Source organism: Anguilla anguilla, chromosome 15 (assembly GCF_013347855.1).
Source record: "Anguilla anguilla isolate fAngAng1 chromosome 15, fAngAng1.pri, whole genome shotgun sequence".
In the NCBI taxonomy this organism is placed as follows: Eukaryota; Metazoa; Chordata; class Actinopteri; order Anguilliformes; family Anguillidae; genus Anguilla; species Anguilla anguilla.
The window spans coordinates 7,251,433-7,273,274 of NC_049215.1; the positions used below are offsets into that span (position 1 = coordinate 7,251,433).

Below are 21,842 nucleotides of genomic sequence, written 5' to 3' on the forward strand. Positions count from 1 at the left end.
ACCCAGTGGGGAGCATTAATAGGCTGCATCACAGGACCGTACCTGCATGCAGTTCACCAGCCAGCTGAGCTAGGAGCGCAGCTGAGAGTCACGTGGTTGTATGCCTTCCTTCATTCCTTGGAAAAAATACACATATTATGCTGGTGACTGTCATTTATTACATATCCCTAAGTCTTTTTTGTCTTACAATAAAAAAAACGGATTCGAGACTGATAACACCATAAAATAAACCAATATGCACATGTCCAAGACTATGAAAAAGACAAATACCAAAAAATAATAATCAGATGCGTTTCAGCACTGACGGAGGAAAAATAAAGTACTGACCAAATCATAATCGTATGATACTGTATATGCACTTAACGTACCCTACCATGATGGGTCTGCACTGTACATTTATACTGTAGAAAGTCTTTCGGATGCGATCATCTGCGAAAAGAATAATAGCCTATCAAAAACAGGAAATGACTCTATGCCGTGAACGTTTTAGGCAGATTACGCCAAACCTCCGATACTTTATTGACATTTTGCTGTCTTTTCCCATGCTTTACTCCATGTCTGAATTCGCTTTTCGTACTTTTATGAGCTGTACATGGCCCACACAGCCAGATATGCTCATCTCATTCCTGAGTGCTCTTATTTCTTTTTCAGAAAACAAAACACTAGACATGTTCCTCTTTATCTCCGTCCTCCTTAAGCAGCCGTTCTTGCACTCATTCAGCTTATTCCAGAAATTATTCAACTTTTTTTTTTTTTTTTTTGAGTGACAGTAAGGACTTCTTTTGGCCCGGAGCGACGTCACGCCGGGCGGGAGATGAGTACATTTCTTCGTAAAGGCAAAAATACATTCTCGCTTGAAGGCTTCGGGGGGAAAGACTTTCAGTGTGTGCATAGCTGAAGATGATGTGTTTGACGCCTACCTGCAGCCGGTCAATCCGAAGTCACGCGCTGGCTGACTGGCGGAGGGTAACGCTCACATAAGGAACTGGTGTCAACGGAGCTTGAACATTTGAAAAGCTCAAATGGATATATTTTTTCACATAACGTTTTGGCTGTTTTGCTTTACTTTGCCGTGACTCCTGCCCGAGGTCTGGCTTCGTTCCATTCCCCCGCGGGCTGTACGGATCCTCACTGCCAGATTGAAATCGCTGTGCTATTGGAATTTGGGAGTTTTTAGTTGGGGCGTGCTTGTCACCTTCGGGACAGTTCTTCTGGTCTTTGGTGTTGGTAAGCGTCAAAGCTGACTGTATGGCAGAAAGATGTTACCTAGCTAATTTCGCCACGGATATTGCTGTCGATTCCACCAAGTTGTCGAAGTCAATAATGTGACCGAATACGACTTCATTGGACACCACGCAATTTTTTTTTTTTTTTTTTTTTTGGTGTACAAAATTGCACGAGACGTTCCATGGAAACTTCTGCATGACAGCCACAGAACTTAGCGGTATTCATCTTGCAATTATTTCATTTTTCTTCAGGAACCCACGCTCAGCAGGATGATTCTACTGTCTCGAACTCAGCTTGCCTTGTTTTTTATCCTCCTGTGCCCAGTGAACATTATCGGCTTGTGGTGGTAAGCTATCCAGCGACGCACATTTGACGTGTTAATTGCAATTTTCGACGCTAACGTTGGTAACAACTACGATTCGAATATGGTTTTAATTTTATTTTTTCAAAAGGAAACTGCTATACATCCAGTCATGTTGTCACTGTTCAAACAAAACTTTTTTGAAACTTTTATTATTTTATTATGGAGGTTGACGAATTAATTTTCGGACAAGAGTGTGTAATATATCACTTCCTCTACATTCGTGCCAAATGCACTAGGTCTTGATTTTACTGATATTTTGACATGGATTATTAGATTACAAGATTGCATTTTAAGAGCATGTACTATGATTGTACATCAAGAATTTGGCAGTAACATACATTAGCTTTTTTTCCCTGAAAACTGGAGAGTGCAATTATATATATATATATATATATATATATATATATATATATATATATATATTACACACAAAGTAAACGTGATACATTTTATACATAATATGTGAGCTCCCAAAGGTGGGTACACATACCTCAAGGGGAATGCATGATTCCTTGGACAAAAAATATTTAAGATATTAATTGTTACAATATTTTGAGTAAATGTAAAAATGACTTGAACAAGCAAACACACTGTTTTACATTAACTGGACAGATCTTGAATGCATTGCATGCAGCTCACCTAAACTAAGCATAATTAGGATACAGACTTTACTATTATAGTATGGTAGACAAAACCCAGGTTGGTCAGCATTGAAGTACACCCATGTTATTTCCCTTCCAATGCCATTTGGATTGTTTAACATTAATGGTTATTCATAAAAGGATAGCAATGACAATATTTTCATTTTCTCCTGGTGTTCTGCACCAGATGTCATGAGCAATACGGCTCAGATCTATTGCCTGATTGTGTCATAATTTAAATGCAGAATTTTCAATTAAAACTGATAACATCAAACGAAAGCTGCAGTAAAGCTTGGGGTTGGGGTGGGGGTTCTGTGGTGTCTTGTGGAGGTCTATGAAGAGTTAAGTTACAGCCTGTGGTAAAACCAATGAGACAGGAGGGGGTCAGTGTTGGAATTTCAGGTGGACCTCGAGGCAATGAATATATGTCATCATAAAACTATCCTCAATTCAGCATGCTGAAATTTATGAAGTTTAAAAGAAAAACCTTACCGACTCTGTAACTAATAAACAGACAAGAAGCCATTAACCCCCTGAATAAATGAGCATTGGTATCATAACTGCATATTTCCAAAAATGCCCCCCCCCTCCCCTTCATTCCAACCCCCCCTCCAGCTCCTCTCAAAATCAAGGTCAGACCGTCGTGTTTGCTAAACAGCAAGTCCTCCTTTGATAGAGAAAGGAGGAGTCATTCCCCTAGCGCACACCTGGAGTTTGCAGAGAAAGCCGATCAGGACAAAGATGCTTTCATCGACGGGCCGAGCTGGCCCTCGCACACTTCCCTCAGCACTGGGTTTCAAGGCTAAACTCTGTCTGATATGCGGGACGCTGTGCCATGCGTGCTGAGCATTTTAGAGGCGTTCCCAGGAACCGTACTGGCGCAGCACGTCCTCCCGAGGGCCTCGGCGTCTCTCAGATCATCAGGGAAGGGGACTGACGCCTGCGGACCAAGGGGTGGTCGCCTTCCTTGGTGTTACTGAAGACCCTCAGACGTGCCTGTGCGTACGTCCTGAATTAGGCTGTTCTCTTCACCCTGTGTCCATACTGTACTGGTCACACGATGAATGGAAATTCATCCTAGGAGACATATTAAATTTGACCACTGCATGCTTGGTATTTAATTTAAAATTTCATGATTTGATTAAAGTAAGTGTTAGAACCGTCTGTCTCAAATATGTAGTACGAGTTGGGCCATTGCTGAGATTAATTAAACAATTAATGCATATGGACCACAAACAATATAAAACACTGGCTTAAATTTTTTAGCTCAAAGTCAAGGGCAAAGGTATATAAAGGTTCAACCCGTGCCTATATGATATCTCCTTGCTTATCTGTAGGATGAGACTGGATTTTTGGAAGCTGGTTAGTTTTCCCAATCAGGGACAGCGAGATGGGAACAGATAATAATCAAACGGCTGGGTTTCGCCACAGAATGCGCATGCCGCGTTTCACCAGAAAACCATGTGGGTTGCTCTAATTTCCGCATGCTCCGATTTTGTTCACCGGGCGCGTCTTCCTCCCACTGTCCGTATCTGTTTGGAAGCGAATGTGTGACGGACAGCGGCAGTGCATCAGTGTCCTGTTGCGCGGGGGCCTCGGTCATTTGATTTAGTGTCGAGTTCTAGCGAAGACTGTGCCGTGGCTTTAAGCCACCAACCGCAGAAGTGAACCCAAGTCACTCGCTCGCTTTCCAGCCCTGTCGTGACTGACTTCATATCCAGCATACTTTGGGGATTAAGGAGGATGAAATTCGCTCATTTCAAAGTGAATAAAGGACTTATCTATGGCCATTCTATTCGTGATGTAACCCGAGGTCCTCAGCAAGGCAGAGAGCCCAATGAAAAGCCTGTCCGCATTAGGAAGGAATGTTCGGAGAAATTATCCTTATCACGGTTTCCGTCCCTATTTTTGTCCTTTTTTTATCTTCCGTATTTTTCACGTGTGTATTGTCCCATAGGTTCCCGATTGCACGCGCAGCCTTACATCTTCAATTATACAGCGATTAGACATTATCTTTGGACTATCGTGTTCAGGAGCTTCACTTTTAGCGATAAAGAAATGCAAATAATGTCACCCACAGTAGAGGCAAATCAGTGGCGTGTATCTTTATTCATCTTTTTTTAAGCCCCTGATACAGCTAGTCTTCCTTATCAAGGTGCATGTCAGGTGATGTGTTCTTCAAAGGGTCTCTCAGGTCATTGTGTGCTGTGACTAAAACACTGAATCGCCTTGACTGGGAGACAGCATATCTCCATATGCAGTACTTGGATTTAATCAAAGTTTGACTGACAAGTTTGTTAGCTTCTTCCTTCAAAATCACCGAAATGAAATTATCAAACTGAAGGACAAATGTTGGCTAAATCAAAGCTACGTATATTGTTTAAACAACGCCATCTATATTTGCTCGTCGTAGTCAATTGCAACATGATTTACTGCCATTTCGATTTCTTAGCAGCAATATATTGATAGGCCTTCAGTTGTTAAAGGTTCAGAATTTGAAGAATTACTCGCATGTTCTCGATTGCTAAAATGGAGCTCAGTAAACATAACAGTACAATGTCTGGCCATATTTCACGTGATGTCAATGAATGATCATTGCAAATATTTCTGTCCTGACCTTTCCATAAGTTTTTTTTTTTTTTTTTAAACTGTTCTAGCAATTTATTGGCCACACGGTGACGCTCGTCAGAGCATTAATGTCCCCTCGGGTATGGAAATCTTAATGGAAATTAATTTCTGCCGATGGAAAATCGAGCACGAGCCCTGGTTGTTGCAGGAGTTACCTTTCCCTTTAACTGTGAAACATGATGTGGGGGGGGGAAAAAGCTATCCAACATTGTCTGCATTTTTTTTTTTTTTTTTTTTTGTACAAGTCTACACCTCCTGCTGTAAAACTCGGCTCCACTCTTTTTTTTTTTAATACGGCTTCAAGAGCCGCGAGTCTGGCAGACGTTTTCCCGCAGGTTTCGAGGCTGTGGCGCATGTGCGGATCGGCAGTTACGAAGGCGCAGGGCGTCTGCCGCGCCGCGCGCTGTATCCGCGGCCTTTAATAACACTGGGGCGGTTCGAGCAGATTACTGTATGACCTACGCCGAGATGTTGTTGTGTCGACGGCCGTGGCGCGTTCCTCCGCGCGCCGTGTCCATGGAAACGCCGTCAATAAATCGTCAATATGTGGAAGAGGCCCGATAGAATCCAAAAGTTGTTAGGACCGTAGCCAGGGAAGCAGGGCTTGTTCTCATACCATCACTGAGGAGAAGTCACAGAGAGATGTTCTCATCGCAACTGTCAAGACTTTCAGTTACACCCACTGTCCCACTCAAGAGTTTCATGAGGTGCTGTGAAATGTAATCTGTTTGCATCAAATCAGCAATTATATTACTATGATTTGTATCCCCAAAACATGTCAAGTTTTCCTGCATTAAAGAATAGTAGTAACTTTTGTTGTTGAAATGTACACCTAAATGTCTTAACATGCCATTTTGGTTGTGTTTGGTTGTGTGCAGATTTGATAGCGGAGCACAACATTACATTTATGAATGTCTGCGGCCGCTCTTATTTAGAATGTGGCAGTAATCCATTTTTGGCGCTCAGCAAATTGGTAATCTGGATTAACGCATTGGTAATGGTGTTTTCACATTTACTGAATGCTTTCAGTATCAAACACGATTTGTTGTGAACTTGCAAGTGAATGCAGGTCTGCGTATCTGATGTACTTAAGAGTTTTAACCTTTTTAGTCATTACTCTGTGTAACTCGTATATTCCCGTCTGCGTTTGTTATTCTGACTCGCAGTGATTCTCAGGCGGTTATGATTTACTATATTTAGCCCATCATTATATAAATGGTTCCAACTGAAAATGATTTCCTGATAGCAGTGGGAGGAGTCGTGTGGCTGAACCAGCTGTGTAATGCATTTCTTATCGTAAAAAGCGACGCTTCGTTTTAAGGCCTTCAGTCAAACTTTTTCAAAAAAACTAAGTAACAAACGACGCAGATAAACGCGTTATTAATCTGACGGATCTGCGGGTTTTGGGGCGGCGAGGCATTCCCGCAGCCGCACTCCCTCGGCTCTCCTCCCGAAAAACAACCGACTTCGCGGATCACGTCGGCGGCGGAGCCGCCGCCCCCCCCCCCCCCCCCCCCCCCCCCACGCCCCCCGTCGTCGGAACTCGCGGCTATTAAAACCAAAAGAACAGGCCGATGAGTGCCGTTCTCACATTACGTCACATAGCAACCGTCAGGGGGGGGGAGCCGCAGAGCGCCCCGGGGCGACGGCGCTCGACCCCCGGGCTCCCATTTGAAGCTCAAATAATTGATTCGCCCGGCTGTAAACACGCATCTCTCAACACCTCGTGAGATACGCCGCTATCCACATCATGGGCTTATAGCTCCCTTTGTATAACTGTCTGCGTTCAGCCCGTGGACCTAATCGTTTTAGCAGCAGCTTCTTTCCCTGGGGGCCGGGCCTGCTATCTAAGCTCCGACAAAAGAAGAAGTGTGGCCTAAGGAACCGACTGCACTCACATGCATGTTGGACATACTGTATGTCCTTTCATCTAGCAGCAAGTGATGGTCACTGATCTGTGGTGTTGATATCACCCGATATACATTGTTATTCGTAGGATGAGATTTCTATTCCAAGTAATGTAAATCCGATCGGCTGTCCTGTAAATACCAAATACTTCATAGTACACTACTGCAGTATGCAGGGCCAGTCTACTTGATGGCGTGGTGCTACACGTGCTTTTTGTTTGCAGTAGTGTCTGACTGCGCAGTGGAGCATTAATGAGCCCGCTAACACGGCGTTGCGTTGCGTTGCTCTCCGCAGGGCCGTGGGGAGCCCCTTGGTCATGGACCCCAACAGCATCTGCAGGAAGACCAAGCGGCTGGCGGGCAAGCAGGCCGAGCTGTGCCAGAGCCAGCCCGAGATCGTCACCGAGGTCGCCAAGGGCGCCAAGCTGGGCGTGCGGGAGTGCCAGTACCAGTTCCGCTTCCGCCGCTGGAACTGCACCAGCCAGAACAAGTACTTCGGCAAAATCCTGCAGCAAGGTGAGGACCCATCCCCCGCTGAAATGCTCTCACACAACGAAGGCCTATTACGCACTGCAATAACGCCACTCGCTGTCTACTCACACGCACTTACGTAAAGTAGGGACGTACGTTATTGCAATGCGTGGGTCTGTCAAATTAACCTGCCGCCTCATCATCCAAGGTACAATAGCAGCATCTTATCCAGGACCCGTGACCCTTTGGTTCAGAGTCCATTGCCCCAGCTACTACTCGTCTCTATGTTGATACATACCAAAGTCTCGATTCTGAACGCATCGGAGAACAAGGACAGCTGTTGTTTCTGCGGCAGACAGATTTACACTTGAGTGATCCTCTTCTGCATCGGATTGCACACTTAGAATTATCTCCTAAATTGCTTCTCGTAACCATCGATCCTCTATGTTTTCCAGCCCTTTGAAGTGGCTAATAAAACAATATGGGCCCTGCTGCACTCTCATTTTGTTGACTTTTTTTGAAGATTCTCCGCACCCTAGTACATTACGGTCCGTAGAAACCAGCCTTTGTGATCACAATGGGTGTTCTGTGGCTTGAGCTGCAGGGTATTTTCCTACATTTGCCAAATTTATTGCTCTTTTTTGCCTCATATTCTGACTTAAGGTGCATAAATCCAAACAGCTCTGCTAAAAAGTCACAAAACACCACAAAAAACATAAGCCTAAAAAGATTTTGTGTTTTGCGATCCAAGAAATAAAAGACTCGCTCAGTTAAATCCTCTGCAAAAAGAGGAACTACTTACCACTTAGTCATGATTGCTTGTATTTCACATCATATCCAAGCCCCATTAGTCATGTTGAGGCCTGTAATCTTCTGTGGCAAACTTAAGAAGTCTGTGGGTACACTAACACAGTGATGTTTTCTCAGCGAAGAACATGGGTATTACACAGATACCTCTCAAATCTTGTGGTTATGCAGTATACACTTGTTCCCGAACACTGAAAAGTTTTTTTTTTTTAACGATGTCCACCAGCAGAGGGCAGAACTCCAGTTTGCCAGTTTTGAGCGAGGTTCTGGATTCTGTGTGCCGCTGCAAGTGCATTCATTGTCCTCCTCCAGTCCTGTTTTGTGACGTTGGTTGCTGTGCGTCGTCGTGGCCAGGTAGGCCCAGAAAATCCCCAGTCGCATTCATTCCACCGGTCTGGTCTCTGTTCCTCACGAAGAGCGTGAGTAATGTTTACAGAAGTGGCTTCTCCCGACCATTTTCTTCACGGTGGAGCGGTGTTCACGTCAAGACAGGATTAAATAAGTACATCTATCACTGCGTCTGGAACAAACCTGCGCGGAAACTGACAGAATCAAAGCAGGCGGCCTGATAAGGTGGAAGTGAGTCATGAGGTCCCCAAGAGACTCCGGCGATTTAAGTGCTCCTCCGGTTTTTTGAAGAGCCGCCGCCATTGTCAAGCCGTACCCGCCCAGCGCGTAATGAGCACGTGTCAGCCCCGGAGAGGGAGCGCCGCGGAGACGAGACCACTCTTCACGGTCGTGGAGGGCCCGCGCAAAGCGGCTTACATTTTTTTTCTCCCTCTGCAAAAATATCTCGGGGCTATTTTCTTCCTCTTCTCTAATGCATAAACTGGGCCCCGGTGTTTTCTTGGCCTGGGAGAGAAGGTTCACTGTTCCTCCCGGCTGCTCAAGCACGTTGTCCCTGGGCTGTAATGAAGCAATTTGGTATGCCCCCTGACGATACGTGGTTCTAATTAGAAAAATAATAACGATGCTTGCGTGTATGTCATTTCTCTTGGCCTCTCGGGAATGGTGTTTATTGACCATTTTTTGCAAATAACTCTGTTTCTCTGTCAGTTATTTCCTCGTACGCCTTGCATGATGCCGGTTTGATATGTTGGAAACTGCAAAAAGCGGAAGAACAACCATATACATGTTCAAGGCATTGCCAGGGAAATATGTGATGCTCACGCATGCCGAGCCATAGTGCGGAGGAAGCTTTGAGGTTTTCTTGGCACATGGCATTTAAAGAATTCCAGGCTGGCAAAAAAAAAACGTGTAGGTGTCAGGTTGTTTTTTTGCGTCGGCACAGGGCATGTATTCAGATGTCCTGCATGATATCACGCTTCGGGTGATGTTTCTTAATTCCCAAAGTAATCAAATATCTGGGACGCATTTGCCCTGATGTTGCTCTACCACGCAAGGAGCTGTTGTCACAATAGCATGACTTGTAATTATCTGTGAACCATTCGCGCCGCGAGAGGAACAAAATGGGCTCGGCACGGGGCTACGAACTCTCGCGAACCTCGCTCTCAGAAGCACCGACATACCTGAAAACAAAGCTGGGGGCAGCGCTGTGTGTGCGGCAGGCAGGCAGGCAGGCTGCCGCGTTGGGGCCTTCTCCGCTAGACTCGGGGAGTGTGGGCGAAACTCTGAGGCCGTATCAGGTAACGCGGTGCGGTCACAGGACAAACACTCCCCGCTTCCCCCTCCAGGCAGACGGCTGTGACAGGAATTAAGCCAATCATCTCTCTTGTTTCATCTGTATAATCCAATTACACACCTCCGCACATGCACAGAATGCGTTCCTTAAAGACCAGCCATTCAAGGGATAATTAAAGACCCCGCTTTCAGTTCATATTAATGATATTCTGCCTCCAACGCTTTCTTTTCCTCGCTGTTTTGTTCCCCCCCCCCCCCCCCCGAGTGGTCATAAATTTTAATCACAATTCAAAGAGATCAACAGATGAGTCGCAGCGAAGCAATTAACCGATTATCTCCGTGGTGGTGTGACTTCAGTCACATAGATGTGTTTTTTTTTTTCCATTTGGGAATGTATATCTTTCCAGGAGTAACAGAGTATGATGCATACTTTGGGATTACTGGCTGTGTCTCTATGTGTCTCCAGTTAATAAAATGGATTTCAGGTATGCAATAAGATATGTGCTGAGATTAATCTCTCCTGGACGGGAGCACATGGAGGCAAAGTAAATCAATCACAATTATTCACACCTGTCAGGCTGTGTCCAACGTGCAGGAGGGCCCCCTGTTTTCGGTTTTTTTTTTTTTTTTTTTTAAACTTGTGTGCATGCATCATTGCCTTAAAGATTGAGTATTAAAAAAATATTTGCTAATTCTTGCAGAAGCCCCTTCTGGCATCAGCTACTCAATCAGACAGGCCTGGGCACAGGCCTCAGAACAAATGTGTTTGGAATTTGTATCCCGAAGGAGACTACAAAACGGAGCTGAAATCAAGAGATTTTAATACCCTTTCATAGCCCGTGTCACTCATTTATACGTGACGTTCATATGCATATACAGACATAAAATACACTCCTCGGGGGGAGACGGCAACATTCAGAATTCGCCAAGCACGCCCATGTAAGCATTAAACAAATATTAAGTTAACCTTTTGCATACCTAAATGATTAAAATGGCCGACTTCTGTTTTCACAACGTATCCCTTTTCACTGTAACCCCGGCATGCAAAACGTATTACCCAGATAATGCATCTTATCTGTTCGTTTCACGCCGAATCAAAACAGCTTTTCCGTACGCTTCTCTTTTAATTCAGACAAATGGATTTCAAGGCTCCATTCCGCTTTCACAGCGATTAGATAGAGGACAATCGTACGTGCTTCGGATATTACGAGAGGATTAAAAACTGCCTGAATGAAAAGCCAAAACAAAAGCTTCCCGCATGTTTACATTACATTTAGTCACTCCAATATACTGTAATACCGTGTATACTTTCTAAATATATCTGATGGGTCTTGCTTTTTGGTCAGTTGAATGTCCGTTAAGAGGCATTTGGAATGTATATACGGTGTGCCTGTGCTTTGTGTAGGCAGGATAATGTGACCGTCTGGCATTGTAACGGCGGAATGTGTGTTCTCCACGGCGGTGATGTTTTGCAGCCGGGCTCCGGCGCTTGTGGGTTTAACCGGCTGCGGCTGCGGGCCGCTCTTCCCTCAACGTTGTGGAATCCTCCGCGATTTTGATTAGTTCCACCCCGGCCCACCTAGCAACTGTTTTCAATTCCGATCCCTTTCAGATCGTCACAGTCCGTAACCCGCTCTCCAGCGCCTCCTCCCCTCTCTGCTACAGTAAAGCCCGCCTGTCAGCGAGACGCTTTTCCCCGGGCCACGGGGGACCGCTCTCATAGCTGGCCTGGCAACAGCGGTGTCACTGCTGCGGTCCCGGCTCCGCTCTCCCGGGTATCGGTCCGACCCAGCGGGGGAAATTCACCCTCAGCTAGACTGCGCAACTTGGCCTCTGAGAGGGTACAGCAGAGGTATATTAGTGGGCACATGGCACCGATAAACTGCAAAGCTGAAACTATTAGCGAGGTAATGTGGACATACAATTTACCCAATTAACAATTCCGGTTTAAAGCTGCAGGTTGTCCACAGACTTCAGGTGAGAGCAGGGGGACACACATGCACACGCACACACACACAGAGCCACACACACACAGAAACATGCACGCGCACACACACACACACACACACACAGCACTGCAGGGATATACCCCGGGTCGTGTGGACCGACAGCTGGTATTAATATCGCCGCGCTGGACTGAGACCCCGTCGCAGGGCTCCGCCTCTTTTCGCTGTGTTTAATCAGCCCCACCCACCGAATTGCACAGTATGGACCTGGCAGCACGCAGAGCGGTGACTGTATGCTCTCAGCCCCCCCCCCCCCCCCCCATAGAATCAGCCCTTCACTCACACTTAACTATCAACAAACTACTAACAGCTCATTCTTCTCCTTCCTCTACCCATCCACTGCTCTTGGGGTGAGGTGTTTATATTTCTGTGAGAACAGACTGTTATAATACCTGGATTTTCAGACCAATTAAAATGAGGAAGTATCTGATATGACTGGATTATTATGGTTATTATGGTGCTGTTAACACAGCAGTACAACAGTGAATGTGCTGGATATATAGGTTGTGGAACGAGCAGCAGGCGGCTCTGCTGTTTGGAATGTGCTGGGCGCTGAGCCTGAGTTACAGCAGGGAGGGCTGTGCTGCTAGGCAGCGTCAGTAACGCTAGCCGCAGCGCAGCGGTCAGTGAGCCTGGGCTAAGCAGGGAGGGCTGTGATGCTAGGAAGCTTCAGTATCGTTAGACGCAGGGCAGCGGTCAGTGAGCCTAAGCTAAGCAGGGAGGGCTGTGCTGCTAGGCAGCGTCAGTAACATTAGACGCAAGCTAGCTGCAGGGCAGCGTTCAGTGAGGCTAAGCTAAGTAGGGAGGGCTGTACTGTTAGCCAGCGTCAGTAACGCTAGCCGCAGCGCAGCGGTCAGTGAGCCTGAGCTAAGCAGGGAGGGCTGTGATGCTAGGAAGCTTCAGTATCGTTAGCCGCAGGGCAGCGGTCAGTGATCCTGAGCTAAGCAGGGAGGGCTGTGATGCTAGGAAGCTTCAGCATCGTTAGCCGCAGGGTAGCCGCAGGGCAGCGGTCAGTGAGTCTGAGCTAACCAGGGAGGGCTGTGATGCTAGGAAGCTTCGGTATCGTTAGACGCAGGGCAGCGGTCAGTGAGCCTAAGCTAAGCAGGGAGGGCTAGAGGGCTAGGCAGCGTCAGTAACGCTAGCCGCAGGGCAGCGGTCAGTGTACAGCAACCGGGTACCTCCTCCCCTCCCACTGACGCCTTCTACCGCGCTTTCCGTCCCACAGACATCCGGGAGACGGCGTTCGTGTACGCCATCACGGCGGCGGGCGTGACGCACGCGGTGACCCAGGCGTGCAGCATGGGCGAGCTGCTGCAGTGCGGGTGCGAGGCCACCCGCAGCCGGGCCCCGCCCAAACCCACCACGGGCACCGGGACCGAGAGCGTCAAGTGGGAGTGGGGCGGCTGCGGGGACGACGTGGAGTTCGGCTACGAGAAGTCCAAGCAGTTCATGGACGCCAAGAGGAAAAAGGGGAAGAGCGACATCAGGACGTTGATCGACCTCCACAACAACGAAGCCGGAAGACTGGTACAGTAACCCATACCTTACCCATAGCCATACCTACTGTATTAGTGTAAAGTACACTGCAGCCAGTATAGGGATTCTTCAATTACAGGCCTGTGTAAAGGAACATGTACTGAAGGGATGCATAATAATATTGGGGAGGTATCTGTATCGGCAGATAATACCTTAAAGCCAGTATAATGGGCTGATATGATGACACAACATGCATCTGCAACATATCAGTATCTGCTGGTATGGCCTGTCAAATCTCTGTTATCGATATCGAACCCCTAGTTCAAAGGGACAGTTTACGTTGTGCAGTGATACGTTTTTATACATAGCCCCCACATTTCAGGGAACCTTAATGCTTAGGACAAACGGCTTCACAGGTGTTTCTGATTTGTCAGGTGTGTTCAATTGCTTCTTTAGTGCAGGTATAAGAGAGCTTTCAGAATATAGTCTTGATTCCAGGCTTTTGATTGCATTTGGCGTCTGTTATTGGCGTTTGTCAGCATAAGGACCAGAGATTTGCCGGTGAAAGTCAAGGAAGTATGAGGCTGAGAAATATGAAAAAAACAAAGACATAGGCCAAACCTTAGGCTTACCAAAATAAGCTGTATGTAATATCATTAAGAAGAAAGAGAGCATTGCGGAGCTCAGTAACCGCAAAGTTATTGGTAGGCCAAGGAAGATTTAATTCTCTGCTGGTACTTCTTTCCTCACTTCATAAGCAGCACAAGCTCTTCACTCCCGAACGCCAGGGAGGTGTGATTTAGCTGCAGCGGCCCTGGCCAAGGGGTAGCTACTGCACGGCCTGTTCTTGCATGCCTACAATTAGCCAAGCTGCGTACGAACTGATATCGAAGCCACGACTACGTCCAACAATGAAACAGAAGTGAAATACAGCTGCCTTGCCCAACGTTATTTATTTGCTCCTGAATTTACGGACGAGGTGTTGCAATAGGTGAGGTTGAGAGGTCAAAGAAGGAAGGTGAACTTGCATGACACCTCATTTCCAAGACAACTAACCCCATTTTCAGGAGATCTGGGTTGTCTAAAGGTAGTTGATGAAGGTGGCTTGAGATTCTTGTCTTTTTTCATGCAAGTTGGACTGGCATAAGCAGGAACTATTTTCAGTACTGTTGATTTGTTGCTGCTCTGAGGCACTTGCATGTGTAGTACTGTTGATACAGGCAGCCGTGCCACCTCCCAGTTCAAGCTGAAAATTAGATAAAATTTACTCTAAATAAATAATAAAAATATATACACATACAACCTATGGATAAATATCACCATACAATCTGGTTACTTGAAGTGTATTTAGCTTTAAACCACAAACCCACTAATTACAAAGCTAGCAGGTCTTCAGAAACGTCTGTCAGCATCTAAATATGTTTAATCACACACAAAAAGTATCTGGGCCTATCAAATGCATACTCTATAATTGAAATAATATACAAATTCCAGAAAGTAAACACATATGTATTTTGACATACACAAATAGAACAAAAAAAATCCACAACAGTGTAGTGCTAATGAAATGTGGCGTAAATTGGGTCCAGACATGCAGAAGGACACCTGCTGGTGCGGAGGTTAAATATCAACATGTACTGTAATTTATGACATACATTGACTTGGCCCCACTTAACCATTTAAAATAGTTTTTTGGATGTTTATGGTATACAGCATATACTGTATTAAAGAGGGTTAAGAGTAGTACTATCTATACTATTCATGTAAGTATTATTAAGAATACTATCAATATATACGAGAAAAATAACTAAATATTGAATATAACAATATTGATTTAAATTTTACATTATACATTTTTTGTTTCTCAAGTATACATGCAGTCTGGTGTTTTTGCAGACTTGGCACACCATTGGGGGGGGGGGGGGGAGGTTTTGAAAACACTTGTGTGACTCACCGATGCGTTTGCATAACTTTTCATGTACTGTACAGCCGGTGTTTCATTCCACGCGCTGATCTGCTCAGATCGTCAGGCCCGAGCGACCAGATAAGACAAATCAAAAGCAGCTGTGTGGCTGCGGGACCTCGGAGACGGTGTGAATTACGCACGCCGGCCAGGAGCGCCGTTCGCACGGCCACTGACAACGAGCCCTTCCCGTGTGACTCGTCCGTCGCGTCAGAGCCTTTTTCGTTCTCGAACGCACGCGCGTGGGCCGAGAAACGCTGCTGTCGACCTCCAGGTCCAGAAATTCCAAACAGATTTGTTGTGCGCAAGTCCTGTCTTTTCATTTCAAGCTGCTCAGGCATGTTTCATTTCTCAAGAACCATACCTTTGGAACAGGAACTGTATCAAAGTATTATCTTATTTGTTGCTACATTTTGAAGCTGCAGTGTGCATTTGCTGCTATTCTCAATTAGTAACCATATCACATAGTGACCATTCAGTACATTACATTACATTTATTTGGCAGACGCTTTTATCCAAAGTGACGTACAATAAGTGCACACCGAAGGTCACTGGAACAACTACAAAACACAGGTCTGATAAGGAACAATGCCTGTTTTGTACAGTTATTCATAGCTATGAGCACATTAAAGTCCAGTTCACACAGTGGACATTACTCTCTCCTAACCTATGCTAAGTCAGATAAGCGGTTGAACTCTCTTGTTTTGGGCGGTCTCGCCCCTCAGCAGCCCGGTGAAGGCTGGGGAATGTAGTCCTCTGTGGGGCCGTGCGCCTGAGCGGCACTGGCAATCGCCCTTTATGCTAAAAACAAACGGCCGCGCTCCCTCACCTGAGCTCGCCGCGCGTCTCCCTCGCTTCGCCGCGCACAGAGACGCCCTCGTTCAGGGCGCGCTCTCTTCCCGACACGGGGTCAAACTGGAGAGCAGGTGTGTGACCCGGCGAGGGAGAAACGTCTCTCCTGGCGGATTAGTGACAGTTCTCAAACTGCAGGCATGTCCGTCTCTCTCACGATGAGAAAAACATGTAAAAAAAGTCCCATTTCAGTTCTGGATGTTAAAGAGCTACTTTCCTTAAAGGAGCCAGGCAGGAGACATGCCATAAAGCATTAGCTTAGAAAGTCCGCAGATGTAAACTGAACTAAAAAAAGAACGTAGGGACTGCACATTTCTTACTCGGGGAAATCAGGTTTTATTATTAAAGAAGTATGAAAACAAACAATTGAGGGGGGAAAAAACCGTAGCGAAAAGTCGAGATAAAAAAAAGCATTTGTGCTTTCCCGTTTATTAGAAGAGATAAGTTGCAAATAAATGATAATTTATCTTTGGTTAATTATCGCCGGCGTTATCAAAACGATCTCGCCGTCCAGACCTGCGAGCTCTGGGACAGCCGGAGGCAAGAGCAGGGTGGAATTCCTTCGGCGCAGCGTCTGCTTTTATCTCACCAATCTGTCTTTGTGTCTAACTCGCAGGCGGTGAGGAATTATATGAGGACTGAATGTAAATGTCACGGGCTGTCTGGTTCCTGCACGCTGAGGACCTGCTGGAAAAAGATGCCTCACTTTCGCGAGGTGGGCGACCGGCTGCTGGAGAGGTTCAACGGAGCCTTCAAGGTGATGGGGGGCAACGACGGCAAGACGCTCATCCCCGTGGGGCAGAACATCAAGCCGCCGGACCGGCAGGACCTGATCTACTCGGCCGAGTCGCCCGACTTCTGCCTGCCCAACCGCAAGACGGGCTCGCTGGGCACGCGCGGCCGCGTCTGCAACAGCACCGCCATGGACGTGAGCGGCTGCGACCTGCTCTGCTGCGAGCGCGGCTACAGGGACGAGACGCTGGTGTTCGAGGAGAACTGCCTCTGCAGGTTCCACTGGTGCTGCGTGGTGCAGTGCAAGAAGTGCTCCGTCAGGAAGGAGCTCAGCCTCTGCTTCTAGAACCCGACGGGAGAGACGGCTGGGGCTCCGCTTCTGGAACTCGACGGGAGAGACGGCTGGGGTTCAGCTTCTAGAACTCAAAAGAAAGATCTAGCTGGGCTCAGCTTCTAGAAATCAATGGAATAGATGCCTGGGGCTCAGCTTCTAGAAATCAATGGAAGTGATAGTTGGGGCTCAGCTTATAGAACTCAATGGAAGAGAGAGCTGAGGTTCAGCTTCTAGAACTCAATGGAAGTAATAGTTGGGGCTCAGCTTCTAGAACTCAATGGAAGAGAGAGCTGAGGTTCAGCTTCTAGAACTCAGTGGAACAGACAGCTGGGGTTCAGCTTCTAAAACCGAATGGAAGAGAAAGCTGGACCTCAAATTCTAGAACTCTCTCGGACAGAGAGGTGTATCTCTTCTTTTCAAATATTTAGAATACATAGCTTGGTCTCAGCTTTTATACTTTTCCCAGTCAGAGAGTTGGGTCTCAGTTTCTAGAACTGTTTAAAATTGAGACCTGGGCCTCCGCTTCTAGACCTCCACGAGCAAAAGCTGAGACAGAGCCATTAATCAGGGAGACAAAGTGCTCTGCATTCCTTCCTGGTTCCGCTATAGGCCTTTAATCACTTTTGAAGCTGTTGATTAGTCAAGGAGATAGAACTTCCTTGGCAGACTTTTCAGCGTAATGTGTAAACAGTTTTGATATCTCGGTACCATAAAGAATCTTGCCGTTTCGGTCCGTGGAGCTGCACAGATCGGAAAGCTCACTGCTCCTGGAGCTCTGGAACGGAGTGGCTGCTTTCTAGAGCTGCTGAGCGGGACCCTGTGCCTGGCACTTTGAAAGCCTTCCTGTTATGGGGTAAAGTAAATAAGCGCGCCACTGTGCTTTGTTCCCGCAAAACAGGGGTGTTACTTTGTTGACATGATCACGGACATGGTTTATGGGGTAGAACATCCTTTTTCATTGTTGATCAAGGCATTCCAGCACACAAAATGTGAGAGTCAAAAGGGAAAGAGTTCTCTCCTGAGGGGAAAGTGTGCCTTCGCTGTGGCGATCTTAAACCAACACAGAGGTCCACGGCTTTGATCGCAGATGTGTACTGTTTTATTTATAGTTTCATCGCAAAAAAACTACTTATATAGTAGTGATAACATGACGAATGTCCCTGCAATCTTTCTCAAAAGCACTTTGACTAGGGCTCTGTAAACAATGAAAATCTTTGTAGTAACATGTACACACTAGTTTTTTTGGGTTTTTTTTCTTTACAGTAAAACATCATTTTGTGAATGGAAATAAGGATTTAAAAACCATATCTGAATACGTGTTTCTGTTTGAGTTATCAAAACAATATCATAGTCCTTTTAGTTTTCAGTCATTTCATATATGGGACCCTTCTTATGCACTTTTGATGAAACATTTTGTTTTTCCGTATATATATTCTTTTTTTATGCTGAATGGTTGCTCTCTTCTAATAACACTGCCTTATGCTGAAGCTACGGGGTCATTGGAGTTGTCTATTTAAACAGTCAGTTCACTGAAGCCATAATATTGGGCATGTTGCCATTATTTTCTTAGCTGGATAACACCCACTTTCCCCTATCCATTTTTGAGTGTTCTAATACTTCCACATGAGTGCATACTTGAAAGATCTTTTTTCAGTTGTTTGTGAAAAAAACAAAGGCCTTCATCTTCCCTGTCATGAGTTAAGCTGATAGATCCAGTGTAAACCCTGTGAAATATTCATTTTCCCTTTTCAGATAAAAATGTGAAATGTAACAGAAGCCCATGGCGTGTATCCATATATACACACGGTACGAAAATAAGATATCACCTGAGTAGAGGCTGCCTTGACCAGCAGGTATCCACTGTACAATTAGAAATGGGTAAAGAACAATGCTGGAAATTATAGGAAACTGTGACATAAATAGAATTTACTGCCATTTCAGAAGGCTTCAAAATGAAAGGGTTCCTTGCTGGAGGGAATATACAAGCAACAATATCTGCTCAAATTATAACCTAGCAGGCTGTTCTTCTAACATCAATTACAGGCTACTAAAATTACAATTTCATCACCTGAATACCGCCTTTTATATAAATAATAGGACATTTTTCAATAAAACCATCTTTAAAGAAAGTACAGGGTTTCCAGCCTGTCAGTTGTAATATATACCATGTTGCATTTGCCACCTTAGTGGTAATGTCAAAAACTACAGTATATACAATATAATCTTACATCCTGTATCATCTCCAACTGGTGGATATGAATACTGACAGAGCTATATTTCTCAAGGCTGTGCAAACATTGAACAGGTTACAATTTGATCCTGTATCTGAACACTATACTGTATACAACAAGGCAGTGAATTACATTTGCAGATACTCGTTTAACGTAATTGGAATGATTTCATGCTTTTCTTTTTTTTAAATTGGAAGCAGGACATTGAAATGCCTTGAAACAGCGGTCATTTTGTTTGGATTTGTACATGCTGTGCAATTTGAGGATACATTTGAACACTTTTGCAAAGCTGCAGAGCCGAGATCGCATAAGCACAGAATATGGATAAAAATGCTCAGTGAAAAACTGTGATATTTAATATAAATGTTCTATTATTTTATAATAATCATAGGCTGTATGCTCTTTCAGTGCCCCACTATATTGTAGAAATGGAAATAAAACTGACAGTCTGAGTTTTTCAGATTAACATAAAACTTCAAATAAAAACAATGTTAAATGTGTCTGGTTTTAGTACTGTATATAATTGGATATTTGGAACTGTCTGAAGGTTGCCTGTGCATAGGTATATTCCAATATTCTTTCTGTCACCTACATCAGTGAGAATTCTTATATATCTGAATATTTTTGTATTGTGATTCTTATTTTTAATGGAGCAGAAACCTTTCAGTTCTCTTCTCAGATGTATCTGCAGTACTTTTGTTGACGCTGTTTATTTCTGTGTAGACAACAAATCACTTTTCTTTCCTTGAACATTGAACGTGGCAGGTGTTGAGTTACTGGCTACAACTTTTCCCTCAGTTTCATGTTGTTGTTGTTATTATTATTATTATTATTATTATTATTAACTTTAACTGTTTTGCACTAAGCCTATCATCTCAGTACAAGGACACAAAATAAAGTTCCCCCCCCCCCCCCCCCCCCCCCCGAGTTGTATATGCAGTTGGAAAAGGCTCCATCGGTATTACGCTGAGCCTTGCAAGTCAGAGCAAGTTAATATTTTCCAGGAATTCGGAGCGTGGAGCCAGTGGTTGTTGAAGACGAGAGGTGGGCTGCAGACGAGGGGGGGGAAAAAAAACCGCCAGGAGCGCTCTCCCCGTCCCACGTCTCCCCGAACGAGACCAGCGCCGCCGCGGACGGGGGGGCAGGATGGCGGGGGGGGGGGGGATTTACGGGAGCGCGTTACTCCGGCTCTCGCCCGCGCTCGAGCGGCGGGGCGTGCTCCTCCGCGCGCTCCTCCCGCGCGCACCGCCTGAGGAATGCGGAGTGTGTCTGTCTCTGCCCGCCGTTTGCGCAAACCCCGCGCAGCCCTAATGAAGGGCTGCCATTGTGAGCGGATATCTGTCGAGACACAGACGCTCGTTTCCTTGGATCAATCGAGCCAAAAGGAATCCCTGTGTAGCATTCTGTCACGAGAGACGCAGGGAAACTCAACGCAGACCCTCCGTCCGGAGCCTTGGAATCGTCGCTAAGTGCTAACTGTGAAAGGGGGCAGAGAATTCTCGCATTGGGTTCTTCATGAGGAATATCTGCTATTAGCATTGTAATCAACTGCATTATCACAAAGGTTTACACATTTAAGAGTATTAAGTGTAGACAAAAATTGGACATTAAACAGGGGCACCTTTAAGCTGGAACAGGCTCCTTCCCCAGAGTACAAACCAAACTCACATTGTCTTTCTTGTCCTTAAGACGACCTTGTCTTTGGGCTCTGTGAGGAAAGGAAAACTCACCCTGAAGCATTAACAACGAGGCTCACCAGCCTGGCTCAATCACAGACGAAACGCCACAGACAGAAATACAGAGTGAGCGATACAGGGGACGGGGGGGACTGCCACAAGTAACCCAGCACCACAATGTACACCCAGCACTGACAACCGCTCTTTATCTTAACTGAAGTGCTTACTCTGGGTAAATCTCTTCATAAATTTCGACCTGGATCTAATCCATCTCCGGAGATAATGATTTTCTAACGTGGGCGATTTTTTATCAACAGTTTTTAATTACAAGTTGCAGAATGTTAACCTTTTTACTGTATTTAAAAGGTTGAGACAAAGCATGGATAAGTCGATGTGACCTGTCGTGGACAGACACTTGGCAGCAGTGTGGTATGATGAAAGGGGTGAATGGCAAATGATTCGGTAAATAGCACGACCTGGTCTCACAACCCATTCATATCTGTTCTACAAATTTCCAGCACTCTAAAAGTCTTACTTAGCCTGTGAATGTGGGACTCACTTGATGAGTTTCTTTGAATAAATACAAACCAGAACGAAAATCAACTATTTTTCTTTCACCGCTGAAACAATATAAGTAAGCCAACAATATTGTATTTCCAACATAACTTCATAGTAAAACTTTTCGTAATTGCAATTAAATGCTAAATGACGTATCATGCTGAAGTCTTTTTTTCTCTCCTTCACCCACGTGACGTGTTCCAATTGTTTTATGGTGCCACTATCTTAGGGAGCTGCCCAGCTACATCCCACATAGCTAGCTTCGTAACTAGCTAGCTACGCCCCATTTGGAGCAGTGCATAGACTGCATAAGATTAATAATGGATTT

The 21,842-nt window shown here is 45.5% G+C and overlaps 1 protein-coding gene and 1 long non-coding RNA gene across 5 annotated transcripts in view; one reads left to right on the forward strand and one right to left on the reverse strand.

Annotated features, from left to right (window-relative positions):
• LOC118214472 overlaps positions 1 to 21,842 on the reverse strand; it is a 265,667-nt gene that overhangs the window by 155,071 nt on the left and 88,754 nt on the right. The window contains exon 3 of one of the 3 annotated variants that reach the window (XR_004762622.1): positions 14,103 to 14,414. The exons of the other annotated variants lie outside the window; for them this stretch is intronic. This is a non-coding gene — a long non-coding RNA (uncharacterized LOC118214472). Of the gene's footprint in view, positions 1 to 14,102; positions 14,415 to 21,842 lie in introns of those variants that run through there. 3 annotated transcript variants of the gene reach the window in all.
• Positions 494 to 19,925, forward strand: LOC118214470 (protein Wnt-6-like). Of its 2 annotated transcripts, XM_035394448.1 has the most exons (5): positions 494 to 1,227; positions 1,479 to 1,573; positions 7,063 to 7,283; positions 12,918 to 13,219; positions 16,600 to 19,925. In XM_035394448.1, the coding sequence occupies exons 2-5, from the start codon at positions 1,497 to 1,499 to the stop codon at positions 17,059 to 17,061; spliced, it is 1,062 nt and encodes a 353-aa protein (XP_035250339.1). In that variant the 5' UTR covers positions 494 to 1,227; positions 1,479 to 1,496; the 3' UTR covers positions 17,062 to 19,925. The 2 variants fall into 2 exon arrangements, with proteins under 2 accessions (XP_035250339.1, XP_035250338.1); XM_035394447.1 differs by having other exon boundaries at positions 494 to 1,573.